The 19,232-nt window shown below is 42.8% G+C and overlaps 1 protein-coding gene across 1 annotated transcript in view; it reads left to right on the top strand.

Annotated features, from left to right (window-relative positions):
- Positions 1 to 6,427: 6,427 nt before the first annotated feature.
- LOC112258036 (protein mono-ADP-ribosyltransferase PARP6-like) overlaps positions 6,428 to 19,232 on the top strand; it is a 16,059-nt gene continuing 3,254 nt past the window's right edge. The window contains exons 1-12 of the mRNA XM_042327683.1: positions 6,428 to 6,436; positions 6,583 to 6,735; positions 11,648 to 11,742; positions 12,011 to 12,071; positions 12,963 to 13,120; positions 14,755 to 14,904; positions 15,183 to 15,321; positions 15,970 to 16,101; positions 16,730 to 16,825; positions 18,328 to 18,420; positions 18,524 to 18,649; positions 19,186 to 19,232. The exon at positions 19,186 to 19,232 is cut by the window's right edge and continues 19 nt beyond it. Coding sequence (XP_042183617.1) covers positions 6,428 to 6,436; positions 6,583 to 6,735; positions 11,648 to 11,742; positions 12,011 to 12,071; positions 12,963 to 13,120; positions 14,755 to 14,904; positions 15,183 to 15,321; positions 15,970 to 16,101; positions 16,730 to 16,825; positions 18,328 to 18,420; positions 18,524 to 18,649; positions 19,186 to 19,232 — 1,259 coding nt within the window. The remainder of the gene's footprint in view (positions 6,437 to 6,582; positions 6,736 to 11,647; positions 11,743 to 12,010; positions 12,072 to 12,962; positions 13,121 to 14,754; positions 14,905 to 15,182; positions 15,322 to 15,969; positions 16,102 to 16,729; positions 16,826 to 18,327; positions 18,421 to 18,523; positions 18,650 to 19,185) is intronic.

Genomic DNA, 19,232 nt, shown 5'->3' on the forward strand with positions numbered 1-19,232 from the left:
TAACAATAACAATGTATGATCAATAACATCAAAGGCTGCACTGGAATCTAGCAATACAGCTCCAACAATCATCTTACTATACTTTTAACCAATCATCAGTCATCTGAGTCAGTACAGTACAAGTTGATTGCCCTTCTCTATATGCATGCTGAAACTAAGTACTTAATGTGTTCTCTGGTCAAACACAATCCTCTCCATCAGTTTACTAAGAGCAGGTAGCAAACTGATTGGACGCGCGGTTAGAGCCAGCAAAGCGTGTTTTACTATTAGGCAGTGGAATTACTTTAGCTTCCCTGCACGCCATGTAAGTGTGAGATGATACTAAGTATTTCTGTATGTTATTTTAAGTTGACTGTGTGGTGTCTCTTGTAACAATGGCCAGCCCTTTAAGATTAGCATGATACAGTACCAATCAGCTCCAAGGAGACTAAGACTGGAGGCTGCATCTGTCTCTGTTTCTTCACGCCCCTCCCCACCACACTGTAGCTGCCCTAGCCTGGTCCCAGATCTGTTTGTGCTGTCTTAGAAACTGGTCAGTGTCTATTTATGTATTGGCCCCTCCCGGTTGTCAAGATAGCACAAATAGATTTGGGACCAGGCTACAGGCTACCAGACTACCCCTCAATCTGTAAATTATTTATAGTACACGAAGGTCTCCGACATGGCACATACAAAACACGTTGAACCAAATTGAAGGTATGTGTTGAAATGGGCTTCTATCCAAACCTTACAATAAACTAACTATGACTTAGAATAACAGAGGGACCTAAAGTGTTTTGATGTTGTTACATCTATTTTCTCTTGATACCTCAATCTCCCTAATAATCATCTCCTCTCCTCTCCTCTCCTCTCCTCCTCTCCTCTCCTCTCCTCTCCTCTCCTCTCCTCTCCTCTCCTCTCCTCTCCTCTCCTCTCCTCTCCTCTCCTCTCCTCCTCTCCTCTCCTCTCCTCTTCTCTCCTCTCCTCTCCTCATGGATCAGGTTTTTGTGATCAGCCTCCTACAGGACCTACAGCTGACAGACAGACAGACAGACAGGGCAGACAGAAAGGGCAGACAGACAGAAGGACAATCAGAAAGAAAGGGCAGGCAGACAGACAGACAGACAGACAGACAGACAGACAGACAGACAGACAGACAGACAGACAGACAGACAGACAGACAGACAGACAGACAGACAGACAGACAGACAGACAGACAGACAGACAGACAGACACCCACAGACCTTTCGCATTACCATTGGGAGTCACAGATCCAGTTTAGTGTGGATTACCTGGATTACTGCACGCCGACAGTTGCTCCATACGGACTGGAACCTGCTTCCTATGAACAATGGAACAGATGCCTTTACAAATGTGTTAAGGGTTACTCCTTTTGATTGGATCCTGTTCATATTACTGTTCTTTGCCTTTTCTTTTTGTCCTTTTTTTCCTATTTCTGTTTTTCTCTTCTTTTTCTTTTTTACATTGGAATTCCAGCGACTTTTTATAAATTAACCCATTGGACACTGCTGGTTCTCCTGTTCTCGAAAAGGTAAGAATGGAATTATTGTTATTTATACAATGGGTGGGTCTAATCCTGCATGCTGATTGGTTAAAACCAGTGAATAAATTCATCCTTATTTGAATATTTTGGTAACCCGTTGTATAAAAATCTATAATTCCTTAAGTGCACCACAGTGACAGTGGACTGTTTATCTTGTCTTTTATAGTACATCCTAGCATGTCTTTTATTTTTATTTTGGGTTATTGTACCCCTCCTTTTTCTCCCCAATTTCAATCTTATCTCATCGCTGCAACTCCCCAACGGGCTCGGGAGAGACAAAGGTGGAGTCATGTGTCCTCCAGAAACATGACCCGCCTAACCTCGCTCCTTAACACCGGCCAGCTTAACACCAAATCCAGCCGCACCAATGTGTTGGAGGAAACACCGTTCAACTGGCGATCGAGGTCAGCCTGCAGGCACCTGGACAGCCACAAGGAGTCGCTAGATTGTGATGAGCCAAGTAAAGCCTCCCAGGCCAAATCCTCCCCTAACCCGGACGACGCTGGCCCAATTGTGCATCATCCTATGGGACTCCAGGCCACGGCCGGGTTGTGGCACAGCCCAGGATATAAAACCGTGTCTATAGTAATGCCTTGACCACTGCGCCACTCGAGAGGCTAAATCCTGGTATTTCTTGATCACATCCTTCTGTTTGTACATATGAGCCTAGTGGTTAGGGGCAGCAGGGTAGCCTAGTGGTTAGAGTGTAGAGGCGGCAGGGTAGCCTAGTGGTTAGAGTGTAGAGGCAGCAGGGTAGCCTAGTGGTTAGAGTGTAGAGGCAGCAGGGTAGCCTAGTGGTTAGAGTGTAGAGGCAGCAGGGTAGCCTAGTGGTTAGAGTGTAGAGGCAGCAGGGTAGCCTAGTGGTTAGAGTGTAGAGGCAGCAGGGTAGCCTAGTGGTTAGAGTGTAGAGGCAGCAGGGTAGCCTAGTGGTTAGAGTGTAGAGGCGGCAGGGTAGCCTAGTGGTTAGAGTGTAGAGGTGGCAGGGTAGCCTAGTGGTTAGAATGTAGAGGCGGCAGGGTAGCCTAGTGGTTAGAGTGTAGAGGCAGCAGGGTAGCCTAGTGGTTAGAGTGTAGAGGCAACAGGGTAGCCTAGTGGTTAGAGTGTAGAGGTGGCAGGGTGGCCTAGTGGTTAGAGTGTGGAGGTGGCAGGGTAGCCTAGTGGTTAGAGTGTAGAGGCGGCAGGGTAGCCTAGTGGTTAGAGTGTAGAGGTGGCAGGGTAGCCTAGTGGTTAGAGTGTAGAGGTGGCAGGGTGGCCTAGTGGTTAGAGTGTAGAGTGGTTGGAGTGTAGAGGTGGCAGGGTAGCCTAGTGGTTAGAGCATTGGACTAGTAATCGAAAGGTTGCAAGTTCAAATCCCCGAGCTGACAAGGTACAAATCTGTCGTTTTGTACCGACAAATAACTTTGTCTAAGAAACAAAATAATTAGGGCTTTACAATGATGGTGAAACTTGGAGAAATGTTTTTGGAGGTTTAGTGGGTTAAAATCTTCCTAGAAGTCACCTAGGGTACACGGAGGGAAATCGTGAAAATGCAGAAATCGCTCCGCAAATTCATGGTTGCCAAAATTCTAATAGTATTCTAATATTCTAATTGTAATAGTATTCTAATATTCTAATTCTAATAGTATTCTAATATTCTAATTCCAATGCCAAATGTCACTATACTGTAAGTAACAAAACAAGCAAGTGTAGAGAATCCTTGCACCATCTAAACCTCAATCAAATATATTTATTTTCAAAAACAAACAAAATATTGTATACTGAACAAAAAGGAAAATCAGTCCAAATTCATTATGCCCTAATCTATAGATTTCACATGACTGGGCTGGGCCTGGGAGGGCAAAGGCCCACCCACAATCAGAATGAGATTTTCCCCACAAAAGGGCTTTATTACATACAGAAATACTCCTCAGTTTCATCAGCTGCCCGGGTCCCGTTCAATGGCAATTAAATAGTTTGTCTTGCCCATTCACCCTCTGGATGGCATACCATGTCTCAAGGCTTAAAAATCCTTCTCCTGCTCTTTCTTGCAATCAAATGACCTAGTGGCCTCATGGGTGGAATGTTATTCATATTTTTCATAATTTCATAATTAATATTCAAAATTTGCATGGAAAATCCAGTGTTTCTATGTGAAAACAGTTTTGTTATATTTCAGTCTTCTGTGATGTATATAAAGTGTAATATTGGGATGTAATACATTTCTCTATATCTGACTTGGTCCAGGTGTCTTCTCTTCTTTAAGCCCATATCCATGTGTGTGTGAGGTGTTTACTTTTGTTTCAAAATAGATTTGTTAAAGACTACCAGGAAACACTCTGTGTGATCCTGATTTAGCTCACTGCAGTAAAAAAGTTAACCTGTCTCCTCCTCCTTCATCTACACTGATTGAAGTGGATTTAACAAGTGACATCAATAAGGGATCATAGCTTTCACCTGGATTCACCTGGTCAGTCTATGTCATGGAAAGAGCAGGTGTTCTTAATGTTTTGTACACTCAATGTATATATAAGTACTGAGGGGACTAATGTACACTCAGTGTATATATAAGTACTGAGGGAACTAATGTACACTCAGTGTATATATAATGTACTGAGGGAACTAATGTACACTCAGTGTATATATAAGTACTGAGGGGGAACAGTGTATAATGTACTGAGGGAACTACACTCAATGTATATATAAGTACTGAGGGGACTAATGTACACTCAGTGTATATATAAGTACTGAGGGAACTAATGTACACTCAGTGTATATATAAGTACTGAGAGAACTAATGTACACTCAGTGTATATATAAGTACTGAGGGGACTAATGTACACTCAGTGTATATATAAGTACTGAGGGAACTAATGTACACTCAGTGTATATATAAGTACTGAGGGGAACTAATGTACACTCAGTGTATATATAAGTACTGAGAGAACTAATGTACACTCAGTGTATATATAAGTACTGAGAGAACTAATGTACACTCAGTGTATATATAAGTACTGAGAGAACTAATGTACACACAGTGTATATATAAGTACTGAGAGAACTAATGTACACTCAGTGTATATATAAGTACTAATGTACACTCATTTATTGTTGCAGATGCGATCACCATGGGGACAGGTAAAGTGTTTAAGATCATATGTGTTGACGACCACAACAACCTGCTGCTTTACATCATCGATCACTACTGGACTGGAGAGTAAAGACTGTCGCTGAAGAGGAGCCAAGAACTGACCAGATGGCGAGTCCATGTTTCTATTGTGTAAATATGTCAAGTACAGCCTCCTCCCTCTGTCTGTTACTTTCTCGTTCCTCCTCCCTCTTTCCATCTGTATGACTACAGTACAGTTAACCTGTATAACTACAGTACAGTTAACCTGTATGACTACAGTACAGTTAACCTGTATTAACCTGTATGACTACAGTACAGTTAACCTGTATGACTACAGTACAGTTAACCTGTATAACTACAGTACAGTTAACCTGTATTAACCTGTATGACTACAGTACAGTTAACCTGTATTAACCTGTATAACTACAGTACAGTTAACCTGTATGACAGTACAGTTAACCTGTACAGTTAACCTGTATTAACCTGTATGACTACAGTACAGTTAACCTGTATGACTACAGTACAGTTAACCTGTATGACTACAGTACAGTTAACCTGTATGACTACAGTTACAGTTAACCTGTATGACTACAGTACAGTTAACCTGTATGACTACAGTACAGTTAACCTGTATGTACAGTTAACTGTATGACTACAGTACAGTTAACCTATATGACTATGACTAACCTGTATGACTACAGTACAGTTAACCTGTACAGTTAACCTGTATGACTACAGTTAACCTGTATGACTACAGTACAGTTAACCTGTATTAACCTGTATGACTACAGTACAGTTAACCTGTATTAACCTGTATGACTACAGTACAGTTAACCTGTATGACTACAGTACAGTTAACCTGTATGACTACAGTACAGTTAACCTGTATTAACCTGTATGACTACAGTACAGTTAACCTGTATTAACCTGTATGACTACAGTACAGTTAACCTGTATTAACAGTTAACCTGTATGACTACAGTACAGTTAACCTGTATGACTACAGTACAGTTAACCTGTATGACTACAGTACAGTTAACCTGTATGACTACAGTACAGTTAACCTATATGACTACAGTACAGTTAACCTGTATGACTACAGTACAGTTAACCTGTATTAACAGTTAACCTGTACAGTTAACCTGACTACAGTACAGTTAACCTGTATGACTACAGTACAGTTAACCTGTATAACTACAGTACAGTTAACCTGTATAACTACAGTACAGTTAACCTGTATTAACCTGTATGACTACAGTACAGTTAACCTGTATTAACCTGTATGACTACAGTACAGTTAACCTGTATTAACCTGTATATCTACAGTACAGTTAACCTGTATGACTAAAGTACAGTTAACCTATATGACTACAGTACAGTTAACCTGTATGACTACAGTACAGTTAACCTGTATGACTACAGTACAGTTAACCTGTATGACTACAGTACAGTTAACCTGTATTAACCTGTATGACTACAGTACAGTTAACCTGTATGACTACAGTACAGTTAACCTGTATGACTACAGTACAGTTAACCTATATGACTACAGCACAGTTAACCTGTATGACTACAGTACAGTTAACCTGTATAACTACAGTACAGATAACCTGTATTAACCTGTATGACTACAGTACAGTTAACCTGTATGACTACAGTACAGTTAACCTGTATGACTACAGTACAGTTAACCTGTATGACTACAGTACAGTTAACCTGTATTAACCTGTATGACTACAGTACAGTTAACCTGTATGACTACAGTACAGTTAACCTATATGACTACAGTACAGTTAACCTGTATGACTACAGTACAGTTAACCTGTATGACTACAGTACAGTTAACCTGTATGACTACAGTACAGTTAACCTATATGACTACAGTACAGTTAACCTATATGACTCAAAGCGTCCTTCCATTTTTGACCGACAGCAGGACATTGAGTGTCAGCGCTGGACCAACAACCAATCCGATGAGTGCCACTGTACTGACAATCAATCAGAAGAGTGTGACTGGACGGACAACCAATCGGATGAAGTGGAGAGTTGGACCGAGGAGTTGGAGGAGTTCTTATGCGAAATCCATGTAATAATGTTCATACAGTAGCTCACAATGGAGCTATATGGGTTGATGTACCGTAGCTCTCAATGGTGCTATATGGGTTGATGTACCGTAGCTCTCAAGGGTGCTATATGGATTGATGTACCGTAGCTCTCAATGGAGCTATATGGGTTGATGTACCGTAACTCTCAATGGAGCTATATGGGTTGATGTACCGTAGCTCTCAATGGTGCTATATAGGTTGATGTACAGTAGCTCTCAATGGAGCTATATGGGTTGATGTACCGTAGCTCTCAATGGTGCTATATGGGTTGATGTACCGTAGCTCTCAATGGTGCTATATGGGTTGATGTACAGTAGCTCACAATGGAGCTATATGGGTTGATGTACCGTAGCTCTCAATGGAGCTATATGGGTTGATGTACAGTAGCTCTCAATGGTGCTATATGGGTTGATGTACAGAAGCTCACAATGGTGCTATATGGGTTGATGTACCGTAGCTCTCAATGGTGCTATATGGGTTGATGTACAGTAGCTCACAATGGTGCAATATGGGTTGATGTACAGTAGCTCACAATGGTGCTATATGGGTTGATGTACTGTAGCTCTCAATGGAGCTATATGGGTTGATGTACAGTAGCTCACAATGGTGCAATATGGGTTGATGTACCGTAGCTCTCAATGGTGCTATATGGGTTGATGTACTGTAGCTCTCAATGGAGCTATATGGGTTGATGTACCGTAGCTCTCAATGGTGCTATATAGGTTGATGTACCGTAGCTCTCAATGGTGCTATATAGGTTGATGTACAGTAGCTCTCAATGGAGCTATATGGGTTGATGTACAGTAGCTCTCAATGGAGCTATATGGGTTGATGTACCGTAGCTCTCAATGGAGCTATATGGGTTGATGTACCGTAGCTCTCAATGGAGCTATATGGGTTGATGTACCATAGCTCTCAATGGAGCTATATGGGTTGATGTACAGTAGCTCTCAATGGAGCTATATGGGTTGATGTACCGTAGCTCTCAATGGAGCTATATGGGTTGATGTACCGTAGCTCTCAATGGAGCTATATGGGTTGATGTACCGTAGCTCTCAATGGAGCTATATGGGTTGATGTACCATAGCTCTCAATGGAGCTATATGGGTTGATGTACCATAGCTCTCAATGGAGCTATATGGGTTGATGTACCGTAGCTCTCAATGGAGCTATATGGGTTGATGTAGAGCCGTGAAAATGTATTTGTCCCCTTTCTGATTTTCTCTATTTTTGTATATTTCTGATACTAAATGTTGTCAGATGTTCAACCAAAAACCTAATATCAGATAAAGGGAACCTGAGTTCACAAATAACTCCAAAACATGTATACTTAGTTAAAAAAAAAATGTAATTAACAAAGTTATGCAACACCCAATTCCCCTGTGTGAGAACATTATAATGCCCCCTTACGCTCAGTAACTGGTTGTGCCACCTTTAGCTGCAATGACTGCTTTTCGCCAGACATAATGGGACCCGTCTCATCCTTAAAGACTCGTGTTTTTCAAAAAGCACCTGGATGATCATCAAGACTCTTGGAAGAATGTTCTATGGACAGATGAGTCAAAAGTATAACGTAATGGACGACATGGGTCCCATTATGCCTGGTGAAAACCAAGCACTGCATTCCACAGTAAGATCCTCATTTTGTATATATTTTTTCATTGAACCTTTATTGAACTAGGCAAGTCAGTTAAGAACAAACTCTTATTTTCAATGACGACCTAGGAACAGTGGGTTAACTGCCTTGTTCAGGGGGAGAATGACAAATTTTGACCTAGTCAGCTCGGGGATTCGATCTTGCAACCTTCCGGTTACTAGTCCAACGTTCTAATCACTAGGCTACCTGCTGACCCTAATGGCACCTGCCGCCTCATACCAATGGTCAAGCATGGGGGTGGTAGTGTAAAGAATGAGTGTAAAGATGACACAGCCAGTTATTGAGTGTAAAGGGGCAATTACTTTTTTCACACAGGGAGAATTGGGTGTTGTATAGCTTCATGAAATGAATGAAATAAGTATGTAATTGTTGTGTTATTTGTTCACTCTGGCTTCCTTTATATAATATTAGGTTTTGGTTGAAGATCTGATAACATTCAGTATCAGAAATATGTAAAGTAGAGAAGATTAGAAAGGAGGCAAATCCCTTTTCACAGCACTGTATTCTGGTTTGTATACAACAGAGGTCCTCTTTCAAAACAAGTCCTAACACAAGCCCCATTGGGCTATACAGTATGTAGCAGAGACCCAAAGCAACTTTGCTTGTATGTCTTTGGCTCTGAATGATTCTATCTATGTGTTGTGACTCTCAGTGTGTGGAGATTGGGAATGATTATATCTATGTGTTGTGACTCTCACTGTGTAGAGATTATGAATGATTATATCTATGTGTTGTGACTCTCACTGTGTGGAGATTAGGAATGATTATATCTATGTGTTGTGACTCTCACTGTGTGGAGATTAGGAATGATTCACGGAGAGCAAGGCTAACATATAGCCCCTTGATTCTGTTAGCCAGCTGATCCTACAGTACAGCTCCTTGACTCCATTAACCAGCTGATCCTACAGTACAGCCCCTTGACTCTGTTAGCCAGCTGATCCTACAGTACAGCCCCTTGACTCCATTAGCCAGCTGATCCTACAGTACAGCCCCTTGACTCTGTTAGCCAGCTGATCCTACAGTACAGCCCCTTGACTCTGTTAGCCAGCTGATCCTACAGTACAGCTCCTTGACTCCATTAACCAGCTGATCCTACAGTATAGCCCCTTGACTCTGTTAGCCAGCTGATCCTACAGTACAGCCCCTTGACTCTGCCAGCCAGCTGATCCTACAGTACAGCCCCTTGACTCTGTTAGCCAGCTGATCCTACAGTACAGCCCCTTGACTCTGCCAGCTGATCCTACAGTACAGCCCCTTGGCTCCATTAGCCAGCTGATCCTACAGTACAGCCCCTTGACTCTGTTAGCCAGCTGATCCTACAGTACAGCCCCTTGGCTCTGTTAGCCAGCTGATCCTATAGTACAGCCCCTTGGCTCTGTTAGCCAGCTGATCCTACAGTACAGCCCCTTGACTCTGTTAGCCAGCTGATCCTACAGTACAGCCCCTTGACTCTGTTAGCCAGCTGATCCTACAGTACAGCCCCTTGACTCTGTTAGCCAGCTGATCCTACAGTACAGCCCCTTGACTCTGTTAGCCAGCTGATCCTACAGTACAGCCCCTTGACTCTGTTAGCCAGCTGATCCTACAGTACAGCCCCTGAGCTCTCCTCAGAGTACATGCATATTTTAAGTAATTTAGCAGGCGTCTCACGATCAGTCCATTCAGCTAAAGTAGCAAAAATAACCACATATCAGAATCCTTACAAGCTAAATCTTCGACATACGTACAAAATCAGCGTTAGTGGAGGAAACACAAGTAGCCTGCTTCGTTGTTTTGTAGGTTTGTTAGGAGGCACTGACCCCGTGAAACATCTGATCAGAACTTCCAATGGACTGTAACGCATTAGTGGCATTTTGTGTACTCCCTGTTGTATTCTCTGTTGTACTTCCTGTTGTATTCTCTGTTGTACTTCCTGTTGTATTCTCTGTTGTACTTCCTGTTGTACTCTCTGTTATATTCTCTGTTGTACTTCCTGTTGTATTCTCTGTTGTACTTCCTGTTGTATTCTCTGTTGTACTTCCTGTTGTACTCTCTGTTGTATTCTCTGTTGTACTTCCTGTTGTATTCTCTGTTGTACTTCCTGTTGTATTCTCTGTTGTACTTCCTGTTGTATTCTCTGTTGTACTTCCTGTTGTACTCTCTGTTGTATGTTGTACTCCCTGTTGTATTCTCTGTTGTACTTCCTGTTGTATTCTCTGTTGTACTTCCTGTTGTACTCTCTGTTGTATGTTGCACTTCCTGTTGTAATCTCTGTTGTACTTCCTGTTGTATTCTCTGTTGTACTTCATGTTGTACTCTCTGTTGTACTTCCTGTTGTATTCTCTGTTGTACTTCCTGTTGTATTCTCTGTTGTACTTCCTGTTGTATTCTCTGTTGTACTCCCTGTTGTATTCTCTGTTGTACTTCCTGTTGTATTCTCTGTTGTACTTCCTGTTCTATTCTCTGTTGTACTTCCTGTTGTATTCTCTGTTGTACTCCCTGTTATATTCTCTGTTGTACTTCCTGTTGTATTCTCTGTTGTACTTCCTGTTCTATTCTCTGTTGTACTTCCTGTTGTATTCTCTGTTGTACTCCCTGTTGTATTCTCTGTTGTACTTCCTGTTGTATTCTCTGTTGTACTTCATGTTGTACTCTCTGTTGTACTTCCTGTTGTATTCTCTGTTGTACTTCCTGTTGTACTCCCTGTTGTACTCCCTGTTGTATTCTCTGTTGTACTATATGTTGTATTCTCTGTTGTACTTCCTGTTGTACTCTCTGTTGTACTCTCTGTTGTATGTTGTACTCCCTGGTGTACTCCCTGTTGTATTCTCTGTTGTACTTCCTGTTGTATTCTCTGTTGTACTTCCTGTTGTACTCTCTGTTGTACTTCCTGTTGTATGTTGTACTCCCTGGTGTACTCCCTGTTGTATTCTCTGTTGTACTCCATGTTGTACTCTCTGTTGTACTCCCTGTTGTACTTCCTGTTGTATTTGAAGGTATGGTGTTCAGTGTAATATTCTATTTTACTCTCTGTCATGGCCATCTGGTTTTGTTTGTTAGGTGAATATGTTGTGTGTGGTTGTGTGTCAACGCTGTGGTGTTAACTGGTTCTTTTCTCTCTCTCTCTCTTTCTCTCTCTCTCTCTCTTTCTCTCTCTCTCTGTGTTCTTTTTGAAGCTATTCTGTCTAGTACTGTTTAAGGTAGTTAACTAACAGGGTTTGTCTCTAAGGTACATGTGTTGTTGTCTCTCTCTGTAGGAGGGCTGTGCTACTGACCTCTACAGGCATCCTCAGCTGGACATGGACATAGATTCGGTGAAAGCCATCTACGCTGACACGGCTGTCTCCGTCAGGTACGACAAGTTACATAGAAACCTTGGCATTGCTTCACTTACTGACAGAGATAGTAGGATGTGGTTTGAGTTAACGGGGGGGGGTACAATGAAGTAATCTGCTCTCAATGAAATGCTTGTTATCGTTTCACACGTATGGAAAAGTACGAAAGAGTACGAAAATACACAGATGTCTGGATAAGAACGTCTGCTAAATGACCAGAGTGTAAACGACTAGAGTGTAAATGACTCATGACCTTCTTCCTGTCTTCTTCTTCCTCCTCTCCAGAGAGCATGGGTCCATTGACGATGTGGACGTTGACATGCTAATCAATGTCAGCTTCCTGGATGTGAGTCGACTACACTACTCACCATGATCATGATATGCATCACATACAAGTATATATTTTAAGTTCTATATATTGATGTCCCTGGGGATTTTCCCATGTTGATGTCCCTGGGGATTTTCCCTTGTTGATGTCCCTGGGGATTTTCCCTTGTTGATGTCCCTGGGGATTTTCCCTTGTTGATGTCCCTGGGGATTTTCCCTTGTTGATGTCCCTGGGGATCTTCTCATGTTGATGTCTCTGGGGATCTTCTCATGTTGTCTAGGATGTCCCTGGGGATCTTCCCATGTTGTCTAGGATGTCCCTGGGGATCTTCTCATGTTGTCTAGGATGTCCCTGAAGATCTTCCCATGTCGATGTCCCTGGGGATCTTCTCATGTTGATGTCCCTGGGGATCTTCTCATGTTGATGTCCCTGGGGATCTTCTCATGTTGATGTCTCTGGGGATCTTCTCATGTTGATGTCTCTGGGGATCTTCTCATGTTGATGTCCTGGGGATCTTCTCATGTCTCATGTTGATGTCCTGGGGATCTCATGTTGATGTCTCTGGGGATCTTCTCATGTTGATGTCCCTGGGGATCTTCTCATGTTGATGTCTCTGGGGATCTTCTCATGTTGATGTCCCTGGGGATCTTCTCATGGGGATCTTCTCATGTTGATGTCCCTGGGGATCTTCTCATGTTGATGTTGGGGATCTTCTCAGGATGTCCCTGGGGATCTTCTCATGTTGATGTCTCTGGGGATCTTCTCATGTTGATGTCCCTGGGGATCTTCTCATGTTGATGTCCCTGGGGATCTTCTCATGTTGATGTCTCTGGGGATCTTCTCATGTTGTCTAGGATGTCTCTGGGGATCTTCCCATGTTTCTGACACAGTCTCCCGTCTTGTCTCCAGGATGAAGTAGCCAGGGCCTGGAAGATCGTCCCAACAGAGCCTATTATTGTCCGGCTGCGCTTCTCACTGTCCCAATACCTGAATGGACCAGCACCCTCTGTGGAGGTGTTCCAACCTTCTAACAGAGAAGGATTCAGCCTGGGACTACAGCTGCAGAAGTGAGCATCATAAGACTCCCCCTCTGACTATAGACCTAGAGTTCTATTCTAGTCTAGTCTAGTTTAGTCTAGTCTAATCTAGTCTAGTCTAGATTAGTCTAGTCTAGATTAGTCTAGTTTAGATAAGTCTAGTCATGTTTTGGGGCGGCAGGGTAGCCTAGTGGTTAGAGCATTGGACTGGTAACCGAAAGGTTGCAAGTTCAAAATCCCCGAGCTGACAAGGTACAAAATCTGTCGTTCTGCCCCTGAACAGGCAGTTAACCCACTGTTCCTAGGCCGTCATTGAAAATAAGAATTTGTTCTTAACTGACTTGCCTAGTAAAATAAAAAAAATTAGGTTAGTCTAGTTTCTTATTAGTCTAGTTTAGATTAGTCTAGTCTTGTCTAGTTTAGTTTAGTCTAGTCTACATTAGTCTATTCTAGACTAGATTAGTCTAGTCTAGTTTAGTTTTAGTCTAGTCTAGATTAGATTAGTCTAGTCTAATTTAGTCTAGACTAGATTAGTCTAGTTTAGATTAGTCTAGTCTAGAGTAGTCTAGTCTAGTTTAGATTAGTCTAGTCTTGTTGAGATTAGTCTAGTTTAGTTTAGTCTAGTCTAGATTAGTCTAGTCTAGTCTAGTTTAGTTTAGTCTAGTCTAGATTAGTCTAGTCTAGACTAGATTAGTCTAGTCTAGATTAGTCTAGTCTAGTTTAGAATAGTCTAGTTTAGTCTAGACTAGATTAGTCTAGTCTAGTTTAGATTAGTCTAGTCTAGTTTAGTTTCGTCTAGATTAGTCTAGTCTAGTCTAGACTAGATTAGTCTAGTTTAGATTAGTCCAGTCTAGTCTAGATTAGTCCAGTCTAGTTTAGATTAGCCTTGTTTAGCTTAGTCTATATCTCACCAACACAGTAGAAGTGTAATTTTCTGCTCAAACCATTCACTGGAAAGCATTATAACTACGCTATTATACATGCTATAATATCTGTCTGGAAGGACTATTGTTGGTACATTTATACATTTAGGCAGGGCTCCCCCCCTCCCCCTCCCTATTATACATGCTATAATATCTGTCTGGAAGGACTATTGTTGGAACATTTAGGCAGGGCTACCCCCCTCCCCCATTATACATGCTATAATATCTGTCTGGAAGGACTATTGTTGGTACATTTAGGCAGAGCTACTCCCCCTCCCCCATTATACATGCTATAATATCTGTCTGGAAGGACTATTGTTGGTACATTTAGGCAGGGCTCCCCCATTATACATGCTATAATATCTGTCTGGAAGGACTATTGTTGGTACATTTAGGCAGGGCTCCCCCCTCCCCCATTATACATGCTATAATATCTGTCTGGAAGGACTATTGTTGGTACATTTAGGCAGGGCTACGCTCCCCCCTCCCCCATTATACATGCTATAATATCTGTCTGGAAGGACAGATATTACCCCCATCACCGGAGTGTGATTTCAAATCACACTCTGCTACATAGGTTTTAATATTAAAACTACTAAGAATGTGAAAAGATACATCTTTGGAGGCAATGGAGTGGACAGAACAAAAAGCAAAGCAATGGACGTGAGTGATGACATCTCTATCTCTCTCTCTCTCTCCTTCTTCCTCCTCCTCCTCCTCCTTCTCCTCTCTCTCTCTCAGGGTCATCTCTAGCTTTGTGTCCCAGCAGTGGAAGTACCTGAGTAATGAAACCCTCACTGCCCAACAGAAGACCAGACACACTTGGTTCAAACCTGGAGGAACCATCAAGAGGTTCAGGGCTGGACTCAGCATCCTGTCACCCATGTCCAAGTACACAGCTGCAGTCTACACTCAGCCTCAGTGCACTTCTGTATCATTAGCCTAGTGGTGTATTCTGAATAGGTTTAAGCAATATGGCATCAATTCCACCCAACCTATTAGAAGGCAAGGTGAAGGAATTACCAAATTTCACAAACCAATCAAATCTTCAGATATACAAGAGTGGTTAATGTTAGGTCTAAGGGTTGTTTCTCCAAAGGCTTGTAGTTTCATGGATCTTTCATTCTCAGTGTCATCGCATTCTCTGCTCCCTTCCCTGTGTGACCCAGGTCCAGTGGCCAGGAGCATGTTCTGAAGGTGAAGATGATTGGACCGGAGCTGAAAGTGAATCGCCTTATGAATCGGACAATGGCTTACACCATCAAGAACACCAGAGGAGAACTCCTCACATACACAACTAATGGCAAGGTATGACCAGGACCTATCATCAGCTATCCTCAACTACCTACCTAGTATGGCCAGGACCTATCATAAGCTATCCTCAACTACCTACCTAGTATGGCCAGGACCTATCATAAGCTATCCTCAACTACCTACCTAGTATGGCCAGGACCTATCATCAGCTATCCTCAACTACCTACCTAGTATGGCCAGGACCTCATCATCAGTTAGGTAGGACCTTTTTGGGGTCCATGTGGAACCCTTTTAAGTTCCATGTAGAACCCTCTGTGGAAAGGGTTCTACATGGAACCCAAAAGGGATCTACCTGAAACTAAAAGCGTTCTGGAACCAAAAAGGGTTCTTCTATGGGTTCTCCTATTGGGACAGCTGAAGAACCTTTTTAGGTTCTAGATAGCATCTTTTTTTCTGAGTGCAGGTCTCATTAATGCCATGTTAGCCTGGTTTCTGTACTCCTATGATTGCTGTGGCAACAAAACACAAATAAATACAGAACCGAGCTAATGCCATATATGGTTACTAAAATGCTTGAAATTGTTGTAACTTGTTTGTGTATTTGCTCATTCAAATCAGCCATCTTCAGTGTCCACATTATTTTCATCATGTTTTGGTTTCTATTCATCCCATGTGACATCACATCCTGTCTTCTCTCCTCAGAGGGTGGCGGTGTCTGCTGTCAAGTCCCCGGCTCACATCACAACTAAACAGCTGATTGAGCTGCTGTTCTCATCCCAAGCCTTTATTCAGTGCAAGTCAGCCCCCACCCTGCAACATGGGTTCTTAGTACAGGTAAGGACCAATACTTTTGCTCTACCTGCATAATATGCAATTCTTCCTGAACCGTCAGCAAATTTAGTGAATGAGTGAGTGAATGATGTAATAGGCTCTTGTTGAAACTTTGTTGAGAGCATTTATACAGTATCCAGGTTAGTTTTATACAGTTTTCAGGTTAATCTCAGGTTTTATACAGTTTTCAGGTTAATCTCAGGTTTCACACAGTATTCAGGTTAATCTCAGGTTTCACACAGTATTCAGGTTAATCTCAGGTTTTATACAGTATTCAGGTTAATTTCAGGTTTTATACAGTATCCAGGTTAATCTCATGTTTTATACAGCATCCAGGCTAATCTCAGGTTTTATACAGTATCCAGGTTAATCTCAGGTTTTATACAGTATTCAGGTTAATCTCAGGTTTTATACAGTATCCAGGTTAATCTCATGTTTCATACAGTATCCAGGTTAATCTCATGTTGCCAGATGGCAAAACAAACCCTTGAACAGCTTGAGGCAAGGCTATTTTTCAGATGTGTTTACTGAGGCAGAAATCTAACCACAGTAACTGGGGATATTATCATTTTCTCATCTGCTATAGTAATACGTCATAACATTGACTGATTCCTTTCTGTGTGGGTTGTAGGTAATGAAATACGCAGAACAGAGAATCCCCACTCTGAATGAATACTGTGTGGTCTGTGACGAACGACACATCTTTCAATACGCCTCTATGTTGAAGGTATGCTCTCTTAAAACGTCTGTTATTTAGTCCGGATAATTCTGAGACATTATTGGGGGACAATACATGCTTACTACAACCACATAACAAGGAATTATACATGCAGTATATAAGTAAAGTGAATTCAAATATTCTGTTAACTGGATGGCCTTACTACAGAAATATAGTAGTTACTATAATAGTTGGATTTTAACTGTGTGTGTTTACTGTCTGCAGTGTGTAGCAGGGAACTGTGTGTGTTTACAGTCTGCAGTGTGTAGCAGGGAACTGTGTGTGTTTACAGTCTGCAGTGTGTAGCAGGGAACTGTGTGTGTTTACAGTCTGCAGTGTGTAGCAGGGAGCTGTGTGTGTTTACAGTCTGCAGTGTGTAGCAGGGAGCTGTGTGTGTTTACAGTCTGCAGTGTGTAGCAGGGAACTGTGTGTGTTTACAGTCTGCAGTGTGTAGCAGGGAACTGTGTGTGTTTACAGTCTGCAGTGTGTAGCAGGGAACTGTGTGTGTTTACTGTCTGCAGTGTGTAGCAGGGAACTGTGTGTGTTTACAGTCTGCAGTGTGTAGCAGGGAACTGTGTGTGTTTACAGTCTGCAGTGTGTAGCAGGGAACTGTGTGTGTTTACAGTCTGCAGTGTGTAGCAGGGAGCTGTGTGTGTTTACAGTCTGCAGTGTGTAGCAGGGAACTGTGTGTGTTTACAGTCTGCAGTGTGTAGCAGGGAACTGTGTGTGTTTACAGTCTGCAGTGTGTAGCAGGGAACTGTGTGTGTTTACAGTCTGCAGTGTGTAGCAGGGAACTGTGTGTGTTTACAGTCTGCAGTGTGTAGCAGGGAACTGTGTGTGTTTACAGTCTGCAGTGTGTAGCAGGGAACTGTGTGTGTTTAGTCTGCAGTGTGTAGCAGTGAACTGTGTGTGTTTACAGTCTGCAGTGTGTAGCAGGGAACTGTGTGTGTTTACAGTCTGCAGTGTGTAGCAGGGAACTGTGTGTGTTTACAGTCTGCAGTGTGTAGCAGGGAACTGTGTGTGTTTACAGTCTGCAGTGTGTAGCAGGGAGCTGTGTGTGTTTACAGTCTGCAGTGTGTAGCAGGGAACTGTGTGTGTTTACAGTCTGCAGTGTGTAGCAGGGAACTGTGTGTGTTTACAGTCTGCAGTGTGTAGCAGGGAACTGTGTGTGTTTACAGTCTGCAGTGTGTAGCAGGGAACTGTGTGTGTTTACAGTCTGCAGTGTGTAGCAGGGAACTGTGTGTGTTTACAGTCTGCAGTGTGTAGCAGGGAACTGTGTGTGTTTACAGTCTGCAGTGTGTAGCAGGGAGCTGTGTGTGTTTACAGTCTGCAGTGTGTAGCAGGGAACTGTGTGTGTTTACAGTCTGCAGTGTGTAGCAGGGAACTGTGTGTGTTTACAGTCTGCAGTGTGTAGCAGGGAACTGTGTGTGTTTACAGTCTGCAGTGTGTAGCAGGGAACTGTGTGTGTTTACAGTCTGCAGTGTGTAGCAGGGAACTGTGTGTGTTTACAGTCTGCAGTGTGTAGCAGGGAACTGTGCGTGTTTTCTTTCTACACCTTGGGAGTGATGGCAGGAGCTGCAGAGGAGGTGTCGAATGGAGCAGAGGTAAGACAAATACACACACACACACACACACACACACACACACACACACACACACACACACACATCAGTGATTATAACTACCGTACTGGGTTTTGACCTCCAGGTAGTGGACTTGTTGGTAGCCATGTGCCGGGCAGCTCTGGAGTCCTCCCGGAAGAGCATAATCTTCGAGCCATACCCCTCTGTGGTCGACCCATACAACCCCAAGTCTCTCGCCTTCAGTCCCAAGGTACTGTGGTCGACCCATTCAACCCCAAGTCTCTGGCCTTCAGTCCCAAGGTACTGAGGTCGACCCATTCAACCCCAAGTCTCTGGCCTTCAGTCCCAAGGTACTGAGGTCGACCCATACAACCCCAAGTCTCTGGCCTTCAGTCCCAAGGTGGACTAGCACACTGTTCAGGCCACATGACCTCATCATCTCACTGCAGACCTGGCTGATAAATCAGACTTCAGTCAGTGGTGTGAGACCTGGCTGATGAAGCAGACTTTACAGTGGTGTGAGACCTGGCTGATAAATCAGACGTTACAGTGGTGTGAGACCTGGCTGATAAATCAGACGTTACAGTGGTGTGAGACCTGGCTGATGAATCAGACGTTACAGTGGTGTGAGACCTGGCTGATAAATCAGACGTTACAGTGGTGTGAGACCTGGCTGATGAAGCAGACTTTACTGTGCGCACCGAATGTCTGACCATTAAAAGTATCTCTTACAGGTCTTCCTTTTTACTGAAACTAACCTGTATAACGTGTTTTCTTCTGTCACAGAAGAAGAGCTACGATCGACTGCAGAAAGCTCTGGACAGCATCATGAC

Source organism: Oncorhynchus tshawytscha, linkage group LG01 (genome assembly GCF_018296145.1).
Source record: "Oncorhynchus tshawytscha isolate Ot180627B linkage group LG01, Otsh_v2.0, whole genome shotgun sequence".
NCBI classification, from domain to species: Eukaryota; Metazoa; Chordata; class Actinopteri; order Salmoniformes; family Salmonidae; genus Oncorhynchus; species Oncorhynchus tshawytscha.